At 39.2% G+C, this 27,049-nt stretch overlaps 1 protein-coding gene across 1 annotated transcript in view; it reads right to left on the reverse strand.

Annotated features, from left to right (window-relative positions):
• Positions 1-18,419, reverse strand: part of SPAG1 (sperm associated antigen 1) — a gene marked incomplete at its 5' end in the record, with an annotated part of 62,198 nt that extends 43,779 nt beyond the window's left edge. Inside the window, 7 exons of the mRNA XM_080800220.1 lie at positions 882-1,012; positions 4,036-4,141; positions 4,911-5,020; positions 5,922-5,986; positions 9,612-9,737; positions 16,150-16,309; positions 18,280-18,419. Of these exons, the coding sequence (XP_080656346.1) occupies positions 882-1,012; positions 4,036-4,141; positions 4,911-5,020; positions 5,922-5,986; positions 9,612-9,737; positions 16,150-16,309; positions 18,280-18,419 (838 nt within the window). The remainder of the gene's footprint in view (positions 1-881; positions 1,013-4,035; positions 4,142-4,910; positions 5,021-5,921; positions 5,987-9,611; positions 9,738-16,149; positions 16,310-18,279) is intronic.
• Between the last annotated feature and the right edge of the window lie 8,630 nt (positions 18,420-27,049).

The raw sequence follows: 27,049 nt of genomic DNA on the forward strand, positions 1-27,049 counted from the left end.
CGACTCAGGTCATGATCTCAGGGTCTTGGGATTGAGCCCCGCATCAGGCTCCTTGCTCAGCAGGGAATCTGCCTTTCCCTCTGCCCCTCACCCCTCTTGTGTTCACTCTCTCTTGCTCTCTCTCTCAAATAAATAAATAAAAATAAATAAATAAAATGTCTATGGACATGTAGGTGGAAATGTCCAAAACGCTACCGGCAGAAGGTTCTAGACCTCAAGCAAGGGCTTATTAATGTCAGAAATTTTATATTAAATTATACTTAGATATTTTTCGGATAAAAAGATAGTTCAACAAGCCAGTAACAAAAAGATAAATACTGTATGATTCTACTTAGATGAGATACCTAGAACTGTAAAATCATAGAAACAGAAAGGAGAATTGTGGTTGTCAGAGACTGGCGGGAGGGGAAAGTAGAGAATTACTGTTTAACAGGCAGAGCATTTCAGTCATGTGGGATAAAAAAAAGGTTCTGGAAATGGAGGATAGTGAAGACTGCACAACTTTTTGAATGCATTTAACACCACTGAATTGTACTGACAAATAATAAAGATGATAAGTTTTATGTTACGTATATTTTACCACAATAAAAAAACTGAAAGATAAAAAGAAAACCAACAATGGTTCAAATGTAAGCTTGAGAAATTTCTCTAAAACCATATATATTTTATTTAATCTCCTGGAATTATTAACTACTTCAGCACAAATAGCCAGGAATTTAAATTCCAAGTTAAACTTGAAGTTAAAAGTAACTTTATGAAAGTGATGATTCACAGAAATTAGAGTGTATTTGAAGTAGGCTTAATATAATCGTAGGGAGTGTCTACAAATAGTCTTAACAAATCCTGATGTAAATTTAAAGCACTCTGTGAATGTTTTTTACCCTTCAAGTTTCCAGGTTCTAACTCCAAGACCTTTTCACAATCCTGGAAAGCACTGTTCCAGTTCTGTAGTTTGAGTTCTGCTTGAGCACGGTTGTTATAGGCCGCCACGGTGGGGAGCACAGATATACTCCTACAAAAGAGACACTTATTGGCAACAATAGACCAGTGGAAAACCTAAGTAGATAGATAAACTCAGCTAAAGTTGTGAAAACAATTATAGCCTGTGTTACCGGTGCAATTGTGTCCCCCAAAATCATATGCTGAAGTCCTCACCCCAAGGAGCTCTGAATATAACAGTATTTGGAGATTGTGTTTAAAGAGATGATTAAGTTAAAATGAGGTCATGAGGGTGTACCCTCAACCATTATGACTGGTATCCTTGTAGGAAGAGGAGATTAAGACAGAGACACATGCCGAGGAAAGACCACTTGCAGACAGAGAGAGAAGACGGCCACCTACAGGCCAAGAAGAGGGGACTCAGGAGACACCAGCCCTATTGACACCTTGATCTCAGATTTGCAGCCTCCACATAGTGAGAAAATAAATTTCTGTTGTTTGAACCCCTCAGCCTGTGGCACTTTGTAATGGCAGCTCCAGCAAACTATACAGCCAACATCATCAAGTGTAATAAAATATAGTTCTGTAGACACACTGAATCAATATTTAGACAGATGCTGAACATTCAGTTAAGCAGTTTAAGGTTGACTCTGGCTATAGAAGTAACCTACATACCCACAGATCTCCTAAAAAAACAGTTTAGTTAACATCAAACATCAAATACATTATTTTGACACCTCGGGGACAATTTCCTAGTACCAAAAAAATGGAGCAATCAGCCACAACTAATGTCCTTTATTAAGTTGTTATGGTGAGTTTACTTTGTAATCTAAAAACAAGAGTTTAGTTTGTAATCTAAAAATAGATTTAATTCTAAGGAAATGACCAAAATTTAATCAGGAAAAGTTAATTGAAGGAGAGAGTAGTATTTACTGAGGAGTACGGACTTTAAGAAATTTTGTTCCATTAAGGGTATGAAAGTCAAATAACTGATGAAAAGAAGGACTTAAAACCTCCCCTGTTATTGCTTAATAAGTTGATTTGGAGTGCTGTGAAATAATGCATTCCTAAGTATAGGAAAGATAAGGATATCAGTGCACTGAATTTTCTAAAGCTGGAAAAAGAATAGAAAATGAAAAGGGAAAAAAGCCACAAAAAGTAGCAATTTACTAAGATCATTAAAGATGAATATAAAGAAATCACATGGTTGGGTAGAGACCAAAGACAGACAATACAAGGATGATTAATATAAGTACCTGACACTGAGTACTTCCCACATGCCTGGCACAAATACCACACTCATTTAATACTCACTACAATCCATGAAGGAGATATTACTGCTCTTCCTACCTTATAGATGAGAAAAACAGAAAGGCTAAGTAGCATGCCCGAGGCCACAGGCTAGTAAATGAGAGGCAGGACTCAAACCCATTGTACTCCAGCACCTGCTGTCACTGCCACCAAGTTATCCTGCCTTTGTGTTGTTTTATTGAATCCTCACAGCAGCTCTGAGTTAGGCACTGTAACAACCTCATCACATCGAGGAAACTGGCCAGAGAGGTGAAGAAACTGGCCAGAGAGGTGAAGAAACTGCCCAGCGTCAGAAAGTGGCAGCTGAGCTTCCTTACTGCTATGCTGCTTTAACTGTTCACCACTGTGATTTCTTAAAAGAGGAAAAATTATGCTCCCTGTAATAGACTAAGAGATTCTCTACTGGTGGAAATCTACGAGAAGAGAGAGAACAACATCAAGCTGACTTCCACCTGCGTGAAAAGGGAAGACAAATACTGAGTGAGAGACAGATTAATAGCCTTTTTACCTTGCATGTTCATTTAAATAGGGGAAACAAACTTCTTTAGAGAAGCAACGTTGAAGAAAAAATCTTCCTTCCAAAGGTGAAAAAAAGATCATAGAGAGTTTATTTCTAACATAGCATAAGGGATTCTATAAGCACAATAAGTTTGTAATAATAATTTAGGAAATTAGTCTACTTTTTGTTTCCTGTTAAGAGCTTCAAAAGTGCACATAAGTGGACACCTGAGTGGCTCGGTCAGTTAAGTGTCTGCCTTCAGCTCAAGTCAGGATCTCAGGGTCCTGGGGTCGAGCCCCACACTGGGCTCTCTGCTCAGCAGGGAGACTGCTTCTCCCTCTCCCTCTACCGCTCTCCCCGCTCATGCTCTCCCTCTCTCAAATAAATAAATAAAATCTTTATTTTTAAAAAGTCCATATAATATCTATTGAACATCTACTATGAACCAGGTACTTTGTTGGACCCTGGGGATACAAAGTTATAAGAACACTGATAAGGCCACTCTGCTCTGACAGAGTTTACAGTCCAGTTACTATCAAAATACACAAACTTAAACTGTACCTTCAACAAGTACCACAAAGGAGAGGCAATACTGCTCTAAGAGCCTATAAATTGGGAGTCAGAGGTGGGGAGGAGTGGAGTAGGGTAGAGACTTAGCCTTGTCTGGGAGGTAAAGGAAGACTTTCCCAAAGAAGTGAAGCATGGGATGAGATCTGAAGGTAAATGTGAACTAACTAGATAATGAGAAGAGGAAAGAATTTCTACACAGCAGACCCAGCATATGCAAAGGCTCTGTGGTGGGAGGTAGCATCATTAAGTACTAGGATTAGATCCAGGCAATCTAACTGCAGAGCCTGAGTTCTTACCCTCTATACTATATGGACTTTCTGTCACGTTCCATTCAGATGGCTTCTATTTTCTCTGGAAAATGGGAAAGTTAGGACCTCTGTCAAAACTGGGGATCAGGGAGCTTAAGAGGTTGAGAAAAGTATTGAAAAACAAGGCAAACACAAGTGAATTTATGATAAATCATAATTATAATATCTTCAGTAATTCTGACCCAGACTTTTTAACTTATTTATATCATTTCAATGATTAAATATAAACATTATCATGTTTTTTAAATGGCAAGTATAAACCACAACAAGGGGTTCCTGGCTGGCTCAGTTGGTAAAGCATGCAACTCTTGATCTCCAGGTCCTGAGTTCAAGCCTCATATTGGGTGTGAAGCCTGCTTAAAAAAAAAAAAAAAAAGGCAACAGAAACAACAACAAAAATCTGCTCACCTTGTATAATACATCACAGCCTCTTCATAGTCCCCTGAGTTAAAAGCTTCATTTCCTTTTTCCTTTTCATGAGTAGCAAGAAAAGTCTTTTCCTTCTCAGTTAGACCTAGAAATAAAAATAAAATTGAACAGAATTTTTTAAAAGTTTAAATCCAAAAATGCTTATTTTAACAGAAACAGTCATTTGTGAAGTAAATAAATGTTTCCTAAGTTTAGGAAATGCTTCCTTAAATAATTCACAATTTGGGGGGGTTTAGATTTTTTAAATTATTATTGGTTATATTTCACTTTATTATTTTTTTAAAGATTTTATTTATTTATTTGACAGACAGAGATCACAGGTAGGCAGAGAGGCAGGCAGAGAGGGAGGGGGGAAGCAGGCCCCATGCTGAGCAGAGAGTCTGACACGGGGCTCGACCCCAGGACCCTGGGATCATGACCTGAACCAAGGCAAAGGCCCAACCCACTGAGCCACCCAGGCACCCCTGTATTTCACTTTAAAGATGCTATACACCTACGGACTTTGAGTGAAAACAAATAAATGCTATATCATTTTGTTTTGAGGCCAGAAAAAAAAAAAGGGGGGGGGATTTGGAAAAAAAAATTTGAAAAATAGAATGAAAAATTATAGTTAAAAACTAGGTTTATATTTTTGAGTCTTACTAAATTTAAGTAGTGTAACTATTACTCATATAAAATTAAGTAGTTAAAGGATGAAACTGAATTTGTTAGAAGTGGTCAACTCTAGGAGAAAATCCATAAACTTTTAATGGAAATCTATAACACTTAAAGAGAGGTTATCTAGTTTGATAAGTTTTTATTATAATTTTGAAAATGTGAAAACTACGAAATTATTCTTATTTTTTCCCAATTACCTGCTGTGTCTATTCTTGTCTCAATTTTAGACAAATGTGACTTGTTGTTTACTATAGTCTTTTCTTTGTAATCTTCATCAATTTTTGAACATTCCTTTTCCACATCAAACCTTAAATGAAAGAAAAAAAACAAAAATGTACAAAACAAGCAAGGAAATTAAATTTATTATTGATATTCTTATGTCATACCACGGTGCATTTAGAGACATATTCTAAAAATGCTTAACAGGTTCATATTATAAGTCATCTGTATTCGCTCTTAGAAACCACATAATTCAAGTGAGGACTTCAAAATTAATCAGAACTTTGTCATTAAAATTGTGACTAATTTATCTCAACTTAAAGTTTTTGTTCCTTTTTATTTTTGATGGGCATAGGATTACCTGAATTATTTTTGGTTGCTTTTATAAACAAAAGGATGCTGTAGATATTTAATGAAAAAATAAGATCAAAAGTGCTTATGTTACAGGATTTCTTTTCCCTCCGTGTCCACAGTTCTTGGTCATGCCACAATGAAAAATGAAGGGGTAGACCAGAGGAGGAGTGGTGGGCAGCAAAGCAACATTTATTGAGCTATTGAGCGAAAGTACAAAGCTCCTGAAAAGGGAGGGGACCCCAGAGGGTTGTAACCTGGAGTGTCTAAGTCTAGGGGTTTTTATGGACTTGCTGGTGGGCTGTTTTAATCTGGTTAACTCTCCACGGGTCTTTCATCCAATCAGGTTTTTGTCATCTATCTATCATGGGGGGGTGGGGAACATTGGAGGACTCCTTCCAGGGTGGTGTAAAACCCTTTTAAGGGTGGTTTCCACTTGGCGGAGGTTGGGGCTTGTCCCTGCCTGCCTTCCTTCCAACTGTTCTTCATTACTTAGACCGGATACTCTTAGTACTCTACCAAAAGTAACTTGGCAGTCTTGATACGTTCAGACTTATAATAATTAAGAAGTTACTATAATATTTTATGGTAGAGAATTTTTCAGTGACAAATTTTGTATTATGAAATATAAAACATACTTATCCCATTCTGCGTAATCCCTCGGAATTTTCTTTTTAGGTAGTCTGCTATTAGAATATTTTTCCTGAGAGAATAAAAGCATATTTCATGAGACATATTTAAGATTAGCAGGTTTTATGATAAATGCAATGTGAAGTATTGAATTAAGATATACTAACTGAGTGGATAAGAAAAATTGGTCTTCTTGAAGTTATAACAATTCAAGTACTGTAACTATTAACATACAGCATGTTAAAAAGGATTTTAAATAGGTAGTTAATTCTGGGAGCAATCTGTTGGACTTCAAGTATGTATATAAGATTTAAAAACTCACATGTATGAAATGTGATTTTTTAGCAATTTTCTTATAATAAAAACGTAACCAACATTCATCCATTCTTTTAAAACCTAGGTATTGGAGGGATGCTTGCGTGGCTCAGTTGGTTAAGGTCTGCTTTTGGCTCAGGTCCTGACTCCAGAGTTCTGGGGGTGAGCCCCACATTGGGTTCCCTGGTCAGTGGGAGGCCCACTTCTCCCTCTGCCTGCTGCTTCCGCTGCTTGTGCTCTCTCTCTCTCTCAGACAAATAAATAATATCTTTTTTTTTTAAGATTTTATTTATTTATTGACAGAGAGAGAGAGAGATCACAAGTAGGCAGAGAGACAGGCAGAGAGAGAGGGGAAGCAGGCTCCCCGCCGAGCAGAGAGCCCAATGAGGGACTTGATCCCAGAACCCTGAGATCATGACCTGAGCCGAAGGCAGAGGCTTAACCCACTGAGCCACCCAGGCGCCCCAAATAAATAAAATCTTAAAACAAAAAACAAAAAACAAACCCTAGCATTGGAGAAATAAGAATAACTACTTTGCTGTATTAGGGATGTTTTGTTTGTAACAAAAGACACTCGACTTGGTCTAATCCTATTAAAAAAGAATAAACTAGGACACCCAGGTGGCTCAGTCCATTAAGCATCTGCCTTCAGCTCAGACCATGATTCCAAGGTCCTGGGATCAAGTCCCAAATTGGGCTCCTTGCTCACTGGCAAGCCTGCTTCTCTCTGCCTCCTCTGCCTGCCACTCTGCCTGCTTGTGTGCTCGCGCTCTCTCTGACAAATAAATAAATAAAATCTTTAAAAAAAATAATAAACTATTGGCTTACATAACCAAATTGATGAAATGGCAGATGTACTACTAGCTAAAGGATTGTATACTCTCTCTTTCCAGCTCTCCCACTCTCCCCCTATACCTAGTCTCTGCTTCTTTCTGCCCACAGATTTCACTTTCCCCCCACTGGCTACTTGTTTTTCCCATATAGTAGGCACAGTGGCCACAGGCAGTACAGGATTATAACCTCACAGGCCTCCCAACCAGAAAGAAGGAGAGTGACTCTTCTCTCCACCTTTAGTTAGAGAAATCCCAGAGAAGGACTCGGCATTCCCTAGCTTGGGTCATGCGCCCCGTCCCTGACCAAGCACTAGCTTGGTGCTATTCATTGGCCCAGCCTAGGTCGCATGTCCACTCCGAGCACTTGCGGAAAATGGGAGGAAAGCAAACAAGAGCCATTATGCTCATCAACAGTTTCTTAAATGGTTTCTTAAAAGTCAGTCACAATCTGAAACCAGTTTGAATGGGTTGTTTACCCATGCACAATTTTGTAACACTGGGTGTGGTCATCCAAAGTTACGCAGATCTTCCAAACACACATGTAATTCATTATACAATTTAAAAATCTTATCCATTAATATCTTCACCAAGCTCATCAGAAGAGTCTTTCAGTATCCCCTTTAGGGGAAATTTTTTGTCACAAGCAGGTATTTAAGAGCCGCATGAGAACATGAAATACTCTTAAATTGTGATGAAAAGCTCAGATTTTCTCACTGGGAAAAAACACTGCCAGTTGTTTTCCTTAAAATGACAGGCCCACTTCATTCATTTTCAATACAATGTTTGTCAAAAACCCAAGCCTGAATAACTATAATTTGTCTGTCAGTCGCTCTTTCCAGTAAAACCTGTTCTGGGAAAGAGCTGACTTAAGCTGACAACTCATTCACACGAGTCTTGCCTCTCGAAATAAGTGCCAGGTTTACCTCACAGTCAAGTGCTTTTTGAATACTTCTTCTGTCACACAGAATATTAGAAAGAGGTGTCCTCAAGACTCAACAAAATAAATACGTTTTATTGTTTCATCAAAGACATTTTTAAGTCAAACTGGAGTTTTTGACTATAAATAGGGAGCTGTGGAGAAAACAGCGACTACCAGCCCAGTTTGGTGCCACTCACTGCCTTGATTCATGTTAAGGTCCGACAGCTTCATCCTCAATACAAATGTCAATGCAGTGAAAAGAACAAAGCAGTAGCATTATTTTTAAAAATAGCATTAACTTTCCAGACCCTCTGGAAGGATCTCTGGGAGAACCAGGGCCCATAAATTATGCTTTGGGAATCACTATACCACTATTCTCTCTACCCCATGGAACTATAACCTTCTGTTACATTTTCAGGGCACAGACTTAGCAAAAAATGGGTGTTCAATAAATACAAATATATTGATGACAGATAGTGGCATCCTTTTGAGGATTACAGTGTACCTCATTTACATGAGCAATTCCTAATGGGGAGGAAAAAGACGCAGGAAGGTAAATTATTAGGGAGCAGTGTAATGAAGAGCTATGGATTTTTTTTTTTTTAAAGATTTTATTTATTTATTTGACAGACAGAGATCACAAGTAGGCAGAGAGGCAGGCAGAGAGAGAGGAAGGGAAGCAGGCTCCCTGCTGAGCAGAGAGCCCAATGCGGGGCTCGATCCCAGGACTCTGGGACCATGACCTGAGCCGAAGGCAGAGGCTTTAACCCACTGAGCCACCCAGGCGCCCCTGGATTTTTTTTTTTTAATAAAACTGAGTATTCAAAGAAGAAATGAGAATAAAAAGAGTAAGTTAACCCAGAATGAAGAGACTTGAATAGGCAATCTTTCAGAAATGATAGGAATAAAAGAAAAAAGTAGGGCAGAAGGAATGGAATGTGGGATCCACGTGAAAGGCCAGAGACTCCCAATGCCCGGGACACAATGGCTAGATTCTGGAATAACAGGGTCAGGTAGATCTTCTGGCCAGAAGCTCAGTTTTAACTTGAAGTTAAGTATAAATGGAACTGGGACTCCCAACAGGTCCCTTCTCTACGGAACCCATGGGTAAAAAAGGAAAGGTCTACATGACAAAATAGGGATCAACCACAGAGAAATCATCATAAGGGGTTGGGGTAATAACATGCAGTAAACAGAGGAATGACATCTTCAGAGGCTTCGAAGTATCTATTTAATACTTTAAATCAGGAGTTCATCAAGTAATAAACTACTTCCTCTACGCCTCCACTGGACAGACAAAATTATTCCCTGAAATTCTCACCCACTGAATTGGGTCTTACATGCTCATCAAAACTGGTCAGAGAAGAACAGAAGTTACAACAAAAGAAAAAATGAGAAAAGGCAGCTGGCCGAAGAAGCAAGCCTTCAAAGGGAAATGTGGTTTCATCTGGATCTCCAAGTGATGAAACACGCCTCCTCGAGAAGACTACAGCATGGGGCCAGCTTCAAGATAATTCCCAACTCTTGGAGGACATCACACTGTGGTTACTCTGATTAAACATTAGCTCTCTTAGTGAACAACAATCTTTTGCCCCCCACCACCACCCACACCTCACCCCAAAACAGCCTACCTTACTAACATGAACACGGCTGTTTGAACCACGAACTGGAGGCAAATGATCTTCCATTGCTGGAGATGTTTCAGTTTCATGAAAGTGCATTTTATTTTCGTCTTTTTTAATTTCCGACACCCAACTCTGAGAAGCAGGAGAAAGAAGAAGATAAACATACAGTTTGAAGTAATTAACCAGGTGTTAGGTTTTATACATTATCATCATTTCCTATGGGTCCATATTTTGGGTGACAATTTGGTCATGCATTCTACCTGTGATGCCCTTCTACTATGCTTTTAAATTGTGGTAAAATACACAAAACAAAATTGATCATCTTAACTACTTTCAAATGTGCAATTCAGTATTATTATGCATATCTGTGCTGCCCTTCCTACTTCTATTGTTTTGCAAGTTTACTCTCAACCCTTCTAACAAGCTTTCCCTGAACTACCTGGTTGGGCTAGAAATGTTCTTCCTCCATGTTTTAACAGAGATTTAAAATAATCCATGTACTGTTCATCTCTCTCACATTTCTATAAGTTTCTTGAGGGCAGAACCTATATCTTAGTCTCATCTTTGTGATTCAGGAACCTAGCACAGTGTCTGGCACATAATAGGTTCATAATCGTGTTTATAACTGCGTTGTCACAGGTCCTAGGAAGAAATTGAGTGAGAGACTTGTTATCTGTGAAATTCTATTGTTGTTATTCAGCAGCTATACGGTGAAGGTCTCACATTAAATTAGGCACCATGATACAGCACTATATTATCTGTCCTAATTGTGCAGGAGGCAAGGGAACAAAATGGGAGCAGAGAGGTGAAAGAAGGAGAAGGAACAGAAAAACAGTAAGAGGAGAAAGGTAAAAAGGAAGAGGAGGCATTACAGAGGAGGACAAAGAGTAAGATAGAGAATGGGGGGAGAGGGAGAAGTGGCAGGGAAAAGCATGAAAGAAAGGGAGAAGAGGCGAAGTCAAGAGGTGACTGAAAAAGAACATGCAACTGGAAAAAAAGCAGCTTCTGCAACTAAAACTATGCTGTTATTCCCCGGACAATAAAGTCAAATAACTCTGACACAAGCTGTTATTTTAACTTGTATATTAATTACCAGGTTTTCAATTTCAAGTCAATAAAATGGCAAAATGAGAAAGCTGAAAGTTTATTTTTTTAAAGATTTTATTTATTTATATATTTGACAGAGAGAAAGAGAGAGAGAGAGACAGAGACAGTGTACAAGTGTACAAGCAGAGGGAGCAGTAGCAGGTGAGGGAGAAGCAGGCTCCCTGCTGAGCAAGGAGCCCGATGCAGGGACTCCATCCCAGGACCCCGTGATCACGACCTGAGCCGAAGGCAGACACTTAACCGACTGAGCCACCCAGGCACCCTGAAAAAGCTGAAAGTTTAAAAAAACATAGCATTCTGGGTTAGAGAATGCATATTCCTCAAAATTGTCTTCAAATGTTTTCAAATGTAATACATTAATAAGGTAAATTAATACATTAATAAAGTAAAGTAAAACAAAAAACTATTGCTCCAGAATCTGTTTTAAGAAGTTATTTCTTGGGGCGCCTGGATGGCTCAGTCATTAGGTGTCTGCCTTTGGCTAGGGTCATGATCCTGGGGTCCTGGGATCGAGCCCCACATCGGGATCCCTGCTTGGTGGAGGGGAAGGCTGCTTCTCCCTCTCCCCCTCCCCCTGCTTGTGTTCCCTTACTCACTGTACATACAGTGCCAAAAGTCTCTGCCAAATAAATAAAAATCTTTTTTCAAAAGGTTATTTATTAAGCAAAATGAAACCACAAAAGAACTTAGAAAATACAGGTAAATGTGCATCTGGTGGAGAGGAAGCTTTCTCAAAAATAAATGCAAGAAAACATAAGGGATAAAACCAAGGGATAAAGTTTTTTTAATGAATAAACATGAAAAACACCATACACGAGATTGAAAAGACTAATGACAAATTAAAGGGAAATTTAGAATACACGCAACAGGACTATTACTCATAAATAAGGAACACATGGACAGAAACATCAATAAAGGGACGTCTCCTCCTGGTCCTGATGGAGTAACAGGACCTGGATCTGCCATCTCGCTTAAACTCTAGAAAACGGGATAAATATATGAAACAGTGGTTTTCAGACATTGGACAACAGGTAGCCCAGGAAAATGATCCTTGAAAGAAAGGAAACAAAGGAGGGAACCCCTGTATTGGCCCCAATTTACTGCCCATAATTTCCAGGCTATAGCACAGGGAACGGAAACCCAAATAGCCCTGTGGTCTCACTGAATTCAGAAGAACACAGCTCAGGCTTCAGGGAGGCAAAGATTACTAAGATCCAGGATGCAAAATATCTAAGAGGAGGGAGCCAGAGACAGAACTCTAAGGAGGACCTGAACAGCACTGTATCTGTTACGGAAATGTAATTCAGAGTCAAAACCTTTCTTACAATGAAAAGTTGAGGCCCAGATGGCATCAGTGGTGAATTCTGGAAAATATTTAAGGAAGAAATAATACCAACCACACACAAACTTTCCTGGAAAATTCAAGAAGAGAGAACACTTCCCAATTCAATTTGATGCTGCCAGCATTACTCTATTACTCAAACCAGACATTACAAGAAAACTATAGGCTAATATTTCTCATGGTTCTAGACATAAAAATCCTTCATAAAATTAAGGCCAGCAATATATAAAAAAGATACAGCATGACTAAATAGAGTTTATCCTCGAAGGCAAGACTGGTATAACATTTGAAAACAGAGTACATAATTTACCTTATTAATAGACTACAAAGAAAATCTTACATTCCTCTCAATAAATGCAGGAAAAGCACTTCATAAAATTCTATACCCATTCATGTAAAAATTCTCATCAAACAAGGAATAGACACTTTATAAAGGGTCATGTCATAAAATCTAAAGCCAACACTATACTTCATAGTGAATGGCTGAATGATGTCCTCTAATATTAGGAACAAGACAAGAATATCCGTTCTTATACTTCTATTCAACATTTGTACTAGAGGTCCAAGTCTGTGCAATAAGGCAAGTAAAAGAAATAAAAGGCAGCCATCCTGGAAAAGGTGAAGCAAACCTTTCATTATTTGCAGATGACATGATCCTGCATATAAGAAAACCCAACGAGGGTGCCTGGGTGGCTCAGTGGGTTGCCTCTGCCTTCAGTGCAGGTCATGATCTCAGGATCCTGGGATCGAGTCCCGCATCCAGCTCTCTGCTCAGCAGGGAACCTGCTTCCCCCTCTCTCTGCCTGCCTCTCTGCCTACTTGTGATCTCTCTCTGTCAAATAAATAAAATCTTTTTTAAAAAATTAGTTAAGGGGCGCCTGGGTGGCTCAGTGGGTTAAGCCTCTGCCTTCGGCTCAGGTCGTGGTCTCAGGGTCCTGGGATCGAGCCCCGCATCAGGCTTTCTGCTCAGCAGGGAGCCTGCTTCCCTCTCTCTCTCTCTCTCTCTGTCTGCCTCTCTGCCTACTTGTGATCTCTCTCTGTCAAATAAATAAAATCTTAAAAAAATTTTTTTAAATATATAAAAAAATTAAAGAATTAGTTAAAAAAAAAGAAAACCCAATGAATCTACAAAAAAGCTACTAGAACTAATTTGTAAATTTAAGGAGATCACAGGATACAAGGTCAATATAAAGGATCAATTAGATAACTATAAACTTGCAATATACAAATAAAAATTGAAATTAAACTTTCATTGATAGGAGGTATCTAGATTAGTCAAACTTATGAAACAGAAAGTAGAATGGTGGTTGCTAGGAGATGAGGGGAGGGAGAAATGGAAAACTGTTGTTTAATGGTATAGAGTTTCAGCTCTGTAAGATAAAAAAAAGTTCTAGAGATTGGTTGCACAATGATATGAATATAACATTAATGAACTGCACAATTTTTATTATTTTCAGAGATTTTTAGTTATGTTGACATTATATTCAGAGATCTTTGTCAATATAACACTAATGAACTCTATACTTAAAAATGGCTAAGATGGTAAATTTTATGTGATATGTATTTTACCACACCAAAAATATATACACACATACATACATAAAATTTCATAGTTAGGGTGATTTAGAATGAGCAAAAAAAATGAAATTAAAAAACATTAACTTTTATGGACAGTGGGGAGGGTATGTGTTATGAGTGCTGTGAAGTGTGTAAGCCTGACAATTCACAGACCTGTACCCCTGGGGCAAATAATACATTATATGTTAATAAAAACAAACAAACGAAAACAAAACATTAACTTTTACAATAGCATAAAATACATTAAATACTTAGGAATAAATAAACAAAAATATGCAAGAACTACACACTGAAAATTACAAGACACCTAGCACAACAACTAAAGAAGACTTAAATGAGCAGAAAACATATAATTTTCATGGATTAGAAATTTCACTATTGTTAAGATGTCAGTTATTTTGAAATTGATCCATAAATTCAACACAATCCCAACCCAAAGACAAGCGAGTTATTTTGTAACAACTATCAAGGCAAAGGACCTAGAATAGCCAAAACTACTATGAAAAAGGAAAACAAAGTTAGAGGACTTGTACTATCTGATTTTAAGACTTAACCATAATCAAGAGAATGAGGTATTGGAGGAAAAGAGAGACATTTAGATTAATGAAAGAGAATACAGAGAGTCCAGAAATAGACCCACACATACATGGTCAATTGATTTTTGATGATTATACCAATAAGTTCAATAGGGAAAGGATAATCTTTCATTAAGTGGTACCTGAAACCTTGGATAGCTATTTTATATGTATGTGTTTGTGTGTGTGTGTGTGTGTGTGTGTACCCCAAAATTAAAATAGATCCTAGACCTAAATGTAAGAGTTAAAACTAGAAACTTCCTAAAAGAACCATATGAAGAAACCTGGGGATCTGGGATTAGACAAATAGTGTGTCCCAAATAGGACACACAGCACACACTGTAAAATAAAAATTGATTTCATCAAAATTAAACACCTTTGTTCTTCCAAAGTCACTGTAAAAAAAATGAAAAGGCAATCCTCGAAATATTTTTTGCAAAAATATTTGCGAAAGATCTAATGAAAGACATGTATGAAAGACATGTATTTTACAACTCAATAAGAACAAAATAATCCAAAAAATTTTTTAATGGTTAAAGTATTTAAAGACTTCTCAAAAAAGAGGATATATGGAAGGCAAATATAAACACATGAAAAGACACTCAGAAAAGTTAATCATTAGAGAAACGGAAATTAAAGCCACAATGAGATACCACTGCATACCCAACAGAACAGCTGAAATTAACAAAACTGGCAGTACTGTGTGAACCAAGATGCAGAGCAACAAGAATTTTTATCCCTTACTGGCAGGAATGCCACTTTGGAAAACATTTTGTTCATCAGCTGGTAAGTGGATAACCTGAGATATCCATACAATTCACTACTACTCAGCAATTAAAAGAAATAAACTGTGGACACGCAACATCGACATATCTCAAAAGCATGATGCTAAGTGAAGGAGACACGAAAAGACCACATGCTGTATGACTGTATTTATAGGAAAGCCTCAAAAAGACAAACCCCTAATGGTAGAAAGCACTTCGGGGTTACCAGGGACCAGGATGTGGGGTCAGCACTGACTGCACAAGGGCATAAGGAAATTTTCAGAGTAATAGAAATGTTTTGGAGCACAGACAGGTGTCAAAACTCAGTGAAATGTACACCATTACATTTTTATTTGAATGTAAATTATACTTCAATAAAGTGGATTAAAAGAAATCACTGAAGATACAGGCCATTAACAAAAGAAGAAATTGTCAACTGACAAAAAAATTTAATGTTGCTAGTAATCAAACAAATACATGAATTTTTCAATTATTTAATTGATTAAAAAATAGTTATAGGATGGCTTAGTCAGATAAGTGTCTGCCTTCAACTCAGGTCATGATCCCACCATCCTAAGATCGAGCCCTGCATAGGGCTCCCTGCTCAGCCGGGAATCTGCTTCTCCCTCTCCCTCTACAACCCCCCCACTCATGTTCGCGCACACACGCTCTCTTTCTCTCTCTCAAATAAATAAACAAAACCTTTAAAATGATTATAGTGTCCAGTGAAGAACACCTTAAATGGGCACTCTTATATATTGCTGGTGAAAAGAGAACAAAGGCACAACTTTTCTGAGAACATGGAAATGTGTTTCAACAGCCTTCGAATTATTCACATCCTTTGATCAAGCAACTTGATTTCCATTAATTTATGCTGAGGAAATAACCAGGGTGGTACAAAAGAAATTATAAACCAGTATGTTTGTATAGCACAATTTATAGAAGTTGAGCGAATTATGTTTCTTCGATAGGAAAGTCATTTAAAATACACACGTGGGTGTCTGGACACAAACATACACATTCAAATTATTCTAGGTTTGAGAAGCAACCCATACTACCTAAGTGATTACCACTAAAAGCCCTTCACTGACAAAAAAAAAAAGAAGCCTAGGATTTTAGAAAAGTGAAGGAGACACAGATACAACATGAGAATATCACAAAAACCAGGGTCACTCTACCTTTATATCACCGTCAATTTTTTCCCATTCTTCTGCTGTAAAACTGGCTGCTGTTGCTGCAGGTTTATCTTTCCTCAAAGCTCTACTTTCAGGAGCCAAGCCTTTCAGACGCTTTTCACAGAATTCTGTAAGTTCAGGATAATATCCTTCTTCACCAGACCTTTAAAAAAATTCAGAACTTTGGAGTCACCACTTTCTTTAGAGCTCATGTAGATTTGCAGGCTGGTCTCTGTGGAGCAGAGGATTTCTGCAGAACTCTCCAGCGCTGCCCCTGGAGGGAGGCTGGACTGCGTGGGGGCATCCCACTTTCCTTCCTCAACCAGCACAACCTTCATTTTTAGCCATTAATCTATAGAGTGATGCAGTGAAGGAAAAAATGGAGCTCCAAAGACACCAGCTTCCATCACATACTTTGGAAAGTTGAGCAAATGACATTTTCTCCCCTTTAACATGTGGTTCATTTTGTTACATAAGGTAATTTCTAACTTATAAATGAAAATTCAATATTAGAGACAGGCAGAAAGTGAGACTGGATTTTCTTCCCAAGGAGGAGTTCGTAGCTCCTTTTTTTCCTCCAAAGGGATAGGAAGAAAATGGCAGAGGAGTGGTTCAGAACAACAAGCCTCTAAATTCAACCACTCAAGGAACAGAATTCATTCCTAGAGAGTTGTAAGGAGAACTCTGTTCTTTGTTTTTGAAGGAAAATCAATCTTTTCCCCTTCTGTTATAGACCTGTTTATTTTTAAATTTTTAGAAAAATAGAAAAAATTCCCATTTTCAAATAAATTTTTCTTAAACATAAATTCTGGGGATGCCTGGGTGGCTCAGTTGGTTAAACGTCTGCCTTCGACTCAGGTTATGGTCCCACAGTCTTGGGATGGAGTCCCGTGGCGGGCTCCCTGCTCAGCAGGGAGCCTGTATCTCCCTCTCCCTCTGCCCTCCACTTCTGATCTCTCTCACTCTCTAGCTCAAATAAATAAATAAAATCTTTAAAAATAAATAAATTCTGAATCAATGCTATATAACTGAATTAAGCTCTTCACAGAATTTCTTAGAACCAACAGTGTGGGTTTTGCAAACTCTTCCATCACATAAACTGCTTGTTTTCTTTACCAGTTGGCCACACATAAATGTAAATGTTTTTCTACTGCTGAGAAAAACAAAAGGAAAAATGCATGTCTCACTCTCCGTTTCAGAAATGAGGAGGTTATAACATCGACTGTGTCTGGGCACTAGCGGGGATGCTGAGGGAGGACAGGAGGCCAAAGGTGATGAGAGAGAAAAAGGAGAGGACACAGTGATGAGGAAGGGGGTCAGAAGGAAGGAAACAGAGAACCACCATCAAACAGAAGGAGCACTACAGATGCCCAGGGTGGAGGGATTCATGCTCCACAAAGGCTTTCACAGTAACAGGCAACTCTCCAAATGAAAACCCCTCAAGACATCCCAAACAGGGGGCACCCACTGGGGTGCCCTAGAGCAGTGCTGCCTGAAGTGGGCTCCCTTGACCACCTGCATGTCAGTCAGCCAGGCACTCGTTAAAAACACCTGTTCCTGGGCCCCACCCCAGGTTTCCTGAAGCAGGGTCCCTAGGAATGGGACCCTTAAATCTGCATTTTTAACAACCATATAAAGTTTGACAATCACCACCGTGGGGCCCTTACCCCGAGAAGGTCAGGACTCCCTGCTTTCTGGTCCCACCTCCAGGCCTCCCCACCATCCTCTTATGACCAGCTCACAGGAAGTCACCACCCTTGTTGGCAGGTGGTACAGGGTGGCGGGAGATCTTTATCAACTGGTAGCATGGTGAGCTAATCTTATTTCCTAATGGCTACTCTCATGGCTACTTTATCTTTTCCTAGGAAATGTGGAGGAAGCAAGAAAAAATGTCCTCTTGCATACTGACGAGCCTTAAGTTGCAAGCTGGAAGTAGACCTAGCCAGAACCCTCTAAACTAACCACGGAATCAAAACAACTATTTTGGAACCTAACATGGAGAAACAAAACAAAACAAAAACCTCAACAATCTCAATGTGTGAGAATGTTCTGTAACATTTCTAAGAGTACCAGTTTTCAGAAGGCAACAGTGTAATTGGCATACTGAACATAAAAGGATTTTTGAATGCTTACCTGAGCACACAAAGAATTTTTTCCAAGTGTTTAACATCTGAACATTTTTCAATATACTTAAAATCCAAATGTTCCACAGGAATTTTAAATGTTTTTGTTGTTCCAAAGCCCCATAATGATGGATAATCATTGGCAGTCATGGCTGAAATGTAGTATAGGAAAATAGTTATGAAGCAAATATGTATAGTAATACATAAACTAAATAATAGTAAGCATCTAGGCGTGTTTTCTCTAAGGAAGAAGTCTACACATTTTTAACTCTCTCTCCTTGATAACAACAGTTATCAGTCATGGAACTAAATTACTAAGTACCGTAAATAGATTACCTCAATCTCCACTTAAGCAAAGTTGGAACACAAAGCACATTGTGGTACTACAGAATATGAAAACACTTTTCCTCTACTCATTTAGGTTCAGTTACTGAGACTCCCCAGTTAAACTGATAAAAACACATTAACAGGAGGAAATGTTTATTTCAGACACTTAACGCATGGAGGGGCAGGGCTTCATAGAAAAGTGAAAACCCAAAGAAACTGCTAGGTCTGGAAGCCTATATACCGTTTTAACAAAGGGTGCTAAGTTTTGGATAAGTGATTAGACAAAGGAAAAAGTGGGTTGGCTTTTAGGAGAAGGTAAATATATGGGAGAAACTAATGAAAGATAATGGTTTCCTTATTAAGATTTGTTTTTGCAGCCTTATCCCAGTTCTATGTACTATAATGAGGATTGTTCTCCTCCTGGTATGAGAGAAGGGGAAGAGGGGACACCTTTACAAAGGGAAATTTATGCCCTGCTATTAAGCAGAAAGGGAGAGGGTGAGAATTCTTCCTGTTGTTTTATTGTTTTCAATTTGAAATAATCCTTATGCCTAAATGGCTTATTTGGGGATGGCATATTCTGATCCCCTTAGGTGCTCAAACTGCCTTTTAAGATAGCTTTCAATGGTGATTTCAATGACTTCTACTTCAGCTTCTTTTTTCACACCCCAACCATGCTCTGTGATTCAGCACAAACATAAATAATATCCTTTAACCGTCCTTTACATCACCCTCTTTGTCATTCCCTGCAACGCACTCCCGGAAGACACTGAGCCCATACCTTTCTCATAGCATATATTTTAATTATGCATTTTTGTCTTCCCTTCTAGATTGTGAGATCTTACTTTATTCATTGTCATATATTCAGGACTAACAAAGTAGTGCCTTATGCCCTTAAGAAACACTTGCTGAACTGAATTGGAAATAAAAGGGCCTCCGACTGTTTCACTTTAATGATACTGCTGCTAACGATGATGGTAATAACACCACCAACAAATAATTACACAGTTCTTAATGTGTGCTGGGCATCACCCTAAGAATTTTACATGTATAACCTCATTTAATCTTTCAACTACTATATCAGGTAAGTTTTATTTTAAGTAGAGAGCAGTAATAACAGTTAATAGTTATGGAGCTAAATTACTGTGTGCCATGGATTATTATCTCACATAATCTTCAAACCACTCTCATGAAGGGAATTAATAATAACTCCCATTTTACAAAAAGGGAAGTGTTTGTGTTTTAAGTAACTTGCTCAAGGTCATATAATTATTAAGTAGCGACTGAGGATTTGAATCTCAGTAGGCAACTGCAGAGCCCACACACTTAGCCATCATACCCAGACTTTTCCAAATTATGGGTGGCAACCCCTGAAATCAATTTAGTGAGCTGCAATTAGCACTGTTTTTTAATGGGATACACTCTAGAACAGCAACACAAAAATCTGACTACTTCACATACCATTAAAGTGAATACTGTTTTGCAAAAACTTTTATGTCGTGTCTATACAAACAAATGACAAATGTGTAAATATAAATGCACATGTTGCAAAATTTATTTCTCATCGTAAGTCACTGTCAAAGTGTTTTAAAAACCACTGCAGTAAAACATACTGGGTTATATATCAAAAGAAATGAAATCTTGCCATTTGCGACCATGTGGATGGAACTAGAGGGTATTATGCTTAGTGAAATAAGTCAATCGGAGAAAGACAACTATCATATGATCTCCCTGATATGAGGAAGTGGAGATGCAACATGGGGGTATTGGGGGGTAGGAAAAGAAAAAATGAAAGAAGATGGGATCGGGAGGGAGACAAACCATTAAAGACCCAATCTCAAAAAACAGACTGAGGGTTGCTGGGGGGAGGGGGGTCGGGAGAGGGTGGTGGGGATATGGACACTGGGGAGTGTATGTGCTATGGACATTGGGGAGTGTATGTGCTATGGTGAGTGCTGTGAAATGTGTAAACCTGGCGATTCACAGACCTGTACCCCTGGGGATAAAAATACATTATATGTTTATAAAAAATTTTAAAAATTAATTTAAAAAAACATATTGGGTTATAAATTTTAAAACAAGAAGGAGCAATGGGCCTAATTGACCAAAATAAGTATTTCCTTCAGCATACCTGCTCTCTGGAATTCTGGTCATACATCAGACATCTGTTAAAAAAAAAAAAAAAAAAAAAGAGAGAGAGAAAGAGAAGGATTGGTCAGCTTCTCCTCCATATTCCTGCTGGCTTTAACTGGGTGTGGAACACAGAAGACATCAGCTTTCGGATGAGATCCAGCGGAGAAATGAGATTTTCAGGCTATGCTGGCAGGGCCCAGGATGATAAATGATACATTCATTACAAGGATAGCCTTAAGAGTAGAAACTATGGAAAGCAACATGAAGAACTTTTAAATTACTGATGTTGCCCAGAACAGAACGGGTTGCACTAGAATTTTTCTAAAGAGTTGGCGGATCCTTAATGGGAGAATTTAAGCATCCAATGGGATTAAAATAGATGATCTCGAATTTGTCTTGCAACCGCTGAGATTACACCATTTGAATAAAATACAGTGAAAAACATTTTAAATGACAGAGCCATCTCTTATCTAATCAAATGAATTTCATTCTGCGCACCGTTTTAACATTTCCCTGAAAATCCTTTATGAAAACTTCCATGTTTGTTTTGCTTCTCCTGGTAAGATGCACATTTCAAGACTACTAAACGTTAACTTTCAAGTTCTAAAAAACAAGTCATACAACAGTTCATTTGCTCTCGTTAGAACCCTCCCACATCCGGTTGGAATTTCTTTGATTAGGAAAAGCTTTGACTCTGGTGGATTTAATCTCTTCTCGGTCATCCTGATCCACATCCATTTCCCATATTCCCTAAACGGCTGACCGAGGCACCTCCATCGGAAAATGAGATGGTTAATTAACACGAAAACCTGTTTTCCTCCACCCGGGAACGTTCTATCCAGCAACCACAGGGTCGAGCGCCCCCTGCAGGCCGAAATCGAAAGGAAATGGTTCCCTTTGCCTAGCAACGGTTTCTGTGTACAGCACCGCCGGGAGCGGCTGGGGGGTGGGGGGCGGCCGCGAACCCAGAGTTCTACAGTCAACCCAACGGTCGGGGGGCACTTTGGGACCCTCTGAAACTGCTCTCCACTCCCCGGCTTTGGTCTCCAGGACTGGTCGCCGCCGGCGAACCCCGGCAACCCCCATGTTGCGACCCTGTCCCAACATCCGCCACCCTCCGCCACAGTAAACTAAAGCCCCCCGTTTCTTCATCCCATAACCCTCTCCCTCAGCCGATTCCGACCGTGCATTTGCTTCTCGGGGCCCGCCTTTCACCCCAGCTCCCGAACGGAACTGCGACGGAAGATGTAACTTACTCCTGGCCGGCAGGTACTCACCTGGTTCCCATACGCCACGCAGAGGATGCGGCCCCGGCACAATTTACCACCGAAGCCGCGGGTGCGGAGATGGGGGCGTGTCGCCCCGCCTGAGCCCCCACCCGCCAGAGGCTGACCGCCGGGGGTGGGACCAGAGCCTCTGCGGTTGATTGGCTGGCCCTCGACCAGCTGCCTCGCTGATGGGCCTCACAACCCAGCCTCTCGCACAGATGACAATTAGGCCAGAAAGGAGTCCAAGTGGGAGGGCTCCCTTTCTCCTTCGCGTTCGTTTCCGATCGAGTTAAAACGCCGTTACTGTTCTGGACTGTTACACCACCCGCAAGATAAATTGGTATCTACTCCTACTTAATTATAGAAATATAATTAAACGTTCAGAGTGTCTACAATGTAAGCCAGACTTAGCTCCATCCCTTCACTAAAAAGCGTAAATCAAAGCCTACATTCCCTCTTCCTTTGCATGCATTCAACGTCTGAGGGCTGGTTATGACACCGTACTGGACACTGGGATACAAAGGCAAATAAGACCTAATATAATTCAGATGAATAAAACAGTAGAGATAGTTTGTGTGGGAAATGTATTTTACTTGTATAATTTCAGATTAAATATCTGGTACATAATACGAACTCAGTAATGTACTTCCATTCCCTTTGCATTTAAATTAGATCTACAGTCCTTTAGCAGGCACTGATAGTGATAGTAACACAGTGGTAAAAATTCTGCTGAAAATATGACTACGTTTTTATTATTTCCATTGTCAATGCTAGAGAATGCTAAATTTGAACGTTTACAGGCACAGATTTGAACTTTCTTAGTCCGATTTATTAAATTGTCAGCATCATATGCCCCAGTCCATGTAAAGTCACTTCACACTTCATTCCAGCCAGCAAACTTCACTCAAAACTATGTCCTAGGTTTAAAACACTGACTACTGTAACTTGACATCGTTTTACTTCTGGCATAGGAGGAAATCCTTTAAATATTTGGGGAAATGGTTGTATTTTCACACACACTCTAATTTTCTTTTCAATCACATTTATAATTAGGTATGTATATATTTATATTTAATTAAAAAGTAGTAGTTTAATTCAAAAAGCAACTTGAAGGGAATAGACTATGTAGGCAAATTAAAGTTATCACTATCATCTTCATAGAGGTAAGACATCGCATCCCAGAAACAGGGATAGGTATGTATGTTTTCCTTTTAATGTATATATTCCAATACACATTCAAATATACAAAGAAAAATACGCTTGTAGAAATTAAAATTACACCAGAAATGGAAATCCCAATATATGGATTATAAAGTAAAATAAAATAAAAGGAATCTTTCAAAGAGCAAAGGAAAAAAAAAAAGGAAAGGAAAGATGAGAAAGGTCAATGAAGTCTAATAGATTTTCTTTTTTTAAGATCTGGAGAAAAGAGAATATTAAAGGTAGGAAATTATTAAACAATTCAAGAAGGGTCACCTGGATGGCTCAACTGATTGAATGCCCTACTCTTGGTTTTGGAGCAGGGGGTGATCTCATGGGGCCTGAGATCCTGCCCTGCATAGGGCTTTGTGCTCAGCCAGGAGTCAGCTTGAAGATTTTCTTTCTGCCCCTCCCCCCATTTGCATACTCATGCACTCGCTCGCTCTCAAATAAATAAATCTTAAAATAAACAAAAAATAATTCAGAAAATTTCCCAGGATTGAAGAGCTTGACTTTCCAGATTGAAAGGACCCACCAAGGGGCACTGGATGGCTCAGAGGGTTAAAGCCTCTGCCTTCAGCTCAGGTCATGATCCCAGAGTCCTGGGATCAAGCCCCACATCGGGCTCTCTGCTTGGCAGGGAGCCTGCTTCCTCCTCTCTCTCTGCCTACTTGTAATCTCTGTCAAATAAATAAATAATATTAAAAAAAAGAAAGGACCCACCAAGTGCCCAGAACAGCGGAAAACAGCCCCACGCTAAGGCGCATATTGTAAAATTTCAGTACACTGGCAAAGAAAATCCTACATTTCCAAAGAAAAAAGAAAAAGAATTAGGAATAAGAATGGTTTGGGACTTCTCAACAATAATCCCGGGGTGAGGGATGGGGGCACCTGAGTGGCTCAGCGGGTTAAGCCTCTGCCTTCAGCTGAGGTCATGATCCCAGGGTCCTGGGATCAAGCCCCACATTGGCCTCCCTGCTCAGAGGGGAGCCTGCTCTTCCATCTCCCTCTGCTCCTTTCCCCTCCTTATGTCCCCCTTCACCTTCATGCACTTGAGCATGTTCTCTCTTTCAAGGAAGTAAAATCTTCAAAGAAAAAAAATACTGGAAGCTAGAAGACTATAAAACAATCCTTCAAAATTCTGACGCTGGTTAAGAACAACACAAAAGGTCATTTCAGGCAGAGAGAAAAGCATGGGAAAGGCACAGGTAAGAAAGAAATAAGGACTGTTACAGGCTTAAAGAACTGCAAACTTCTTAGAACCAAAAGATTGAGAGGTGGGTTGAAGTGGTGACAAAGCTAGAAAAGGAGTCATATTATCAAGAACCAAATATGCTATTCCAATACTTTTGGCTTTATCAAAATTGGGAGCCACTGAGTATTTTCAGCAGGACAGTGCCATGAAATGTTTCAGAAAGAGCAATCTGAAGAGTATGGAGACTCTTAGTAGCTGGGAGACTCATCTTGAAACTAATCACGTGTGGAAAATAATAATACAGCAATGGTGATAATAATTAACACTGATTAGGCTAAGAGTTTTTACAGATTCATTTTATTTTGCAATTAACCTGTGAGGTAGGTGCTATTATTTCCTGCCTACCTTACAAATGAGGGAAGTGCACCCTGGTAAAGTCACACACTGTTAACAAAGGACACTGTGGATATTTGAACCCAAAGCCTTCCACCAAAGTCGGTACTATTTACCGGGCTCTTAAAATACTAGCCAATCCATCAGTAAGTCCCATGAGCTCAACTTCAAAATGTTATCTTACAACCAGCCACTTCTTAGTCCCTCTACTGCTATCACTCTGGCCTGCCATAATCATTGTTATCCTGAACTACTGCGGGTGGTCCTTAACTGGCTTCCCCATCCACCCATTCCCAATATTATCTATTCTCACAGAACAGCTCAAGTAATCTTGTCTTAAATCATGTTACTCTCCTGTTTACTCCCATCATGAGACCATAAATAAGCAGGCCTCTGCCTACCTCAAGGTTTGAGTCACATGGGCTTCATTCTAAAGTGGGAACAAGGAAGGCTTACTTTCCACCCCTGAGACATTACACTGGCTATTTCCTCAATTTCAGGAATGCTCCTTGCCCTTGTCTTACTATGTCAAGCTCCTTCTCATCCTTCAGCCCTCTGCTCAAATAACCACTCCCTCCTAATTTTCTACACAAAACTTATTCTAGGAGGTGTGAAGATGTCCACACATTTGTGTATGTGAGGAGGCAACTTGTTTTTACATATTCTCAGTTTACACCTTCTTAACTTATAATTTAGTCTTATGAATGTTTTTTTTAAAGATTTCTAAGTAATATTTACACCCAACATGGAACTTGAATTCCCAACTGTTGAGGATCAAGAGTTGCACGCTCTACTGACTGAGCCAGGCAGACACTCCTGAGACTGTTTTTTTGTCTTTTGTGGGGTTTTTTGGAGAGAGACAAACACAGGGTGGGGTGGGGTGAGGTGTGCAGTGGGAGGGGAGAGAGAACAACCCTGGGTTCATGACCTGAGCCAAAATCAAGAGTCCAACGCTTAACTGACTACGCCAACAAGGAGCCCCAAGACTGGCCATTTCTGATTTCAGCTACTATTTTTATATTTTTCACAACTTTAATCTCTGAAGGTAACTTCAGAGCCTCAAAGCACCATATTGACCATCATAAATTCCTCCACTTTGACCATGAAGCTTACGTTAAAAGAAGTGAACTGGCTAGTCACTGAGAAGCAAGGCTGGATTTGATTCAATTTCCATGCTTTTCTCATGGACATGCATGTCCAGAGTCATTGATAAGCATTTTAAGCAGGGGACAAGTTATGTGTTACTTTAAGCTCAGATTTACTATATTTATACTTATACAACACTATTTGAAAGTCTTTTTTTTTTTTAAGATCTGCTGTTATTCGTTTTTGAAAGAGAGAAAGGAGGGGAGGGACAGAGGGAGAGAGTCTCTGAGCTCAGTGCAGAGCTTGACACTGGGCTTGATCCCACAACCCTGAGATCATGACCTGAACTGAAACTAAGAGTTGGACGCTTAACCGACTACACCACCCAGGCACCCCCAAATCTTTTAAAACAATTTTATATCTATTTTACCTTGTTTCCCCTTAAAATTGTCCAGGTAGGCAAGAGATAAAATCACTTCCATTTTTACAGATGAAAGGGACACAAAGAAGTGACTGGTTGAAATGCTGGTCTTGAGTTCCAGTGGTAATACTTTTTCCACTAAACCACTGTCTAGTTAACCAAATAATAATATTCAATTAAACTAATGATACATAAAAGACCTATGATAAAATCAAAACAGCTAAGAGCAATAATGTCATCTGAAGTGTTAGGGTTTGTTTAGGGGACTGTCATATTTATTGGGACTCTTTTGTCTGAAAAAGACAAGGTCAAGAAGAAACAGAGCAGAATTATAAAAGTATGAAAGGTATGGCTAAAGGAAAACCTGGACCTAGAAAGCACTCTTTGAAAAATTTGAGCATGGTAGTACTTGGATAGCACTTAAAACATTTATAGAACTTAGTATTCAAGGATGGTAATAGAAATACAGATGCTTTTTTAAAATGGCACAGTTAATTTTTTGAATGTCAGAGACACACACAGCTATTAGTGAAGTTGGAATATACCTAATCTTCAAAATGAATGTTAGGTGACATCCCATAATGATGGAATCCTGCAACAGATGGGGAGTATCTGAGTATCCATATTCCTAAGATCAGGGCAAAACTTTTAAACATTTATCCATAGGCCAGTGCAAACCAGTCCCTATACATATTTTTTTATGTACCCTGAAGGCAGAATTTTTTACCTTCCTGATTACATCTCAGAAACTACACCT

The sequence above is a fragment of the Martes martes genome, assembly GCF_963455335.1.
Source record: "Martes martes genome assembly, chromosome: 4".
Classification (NCBI taxonomy): Eukaryota; Metazoa; Chordata; class Mammalia; order Carnivora; family Mustelidae; genus Martes; species Martes martes.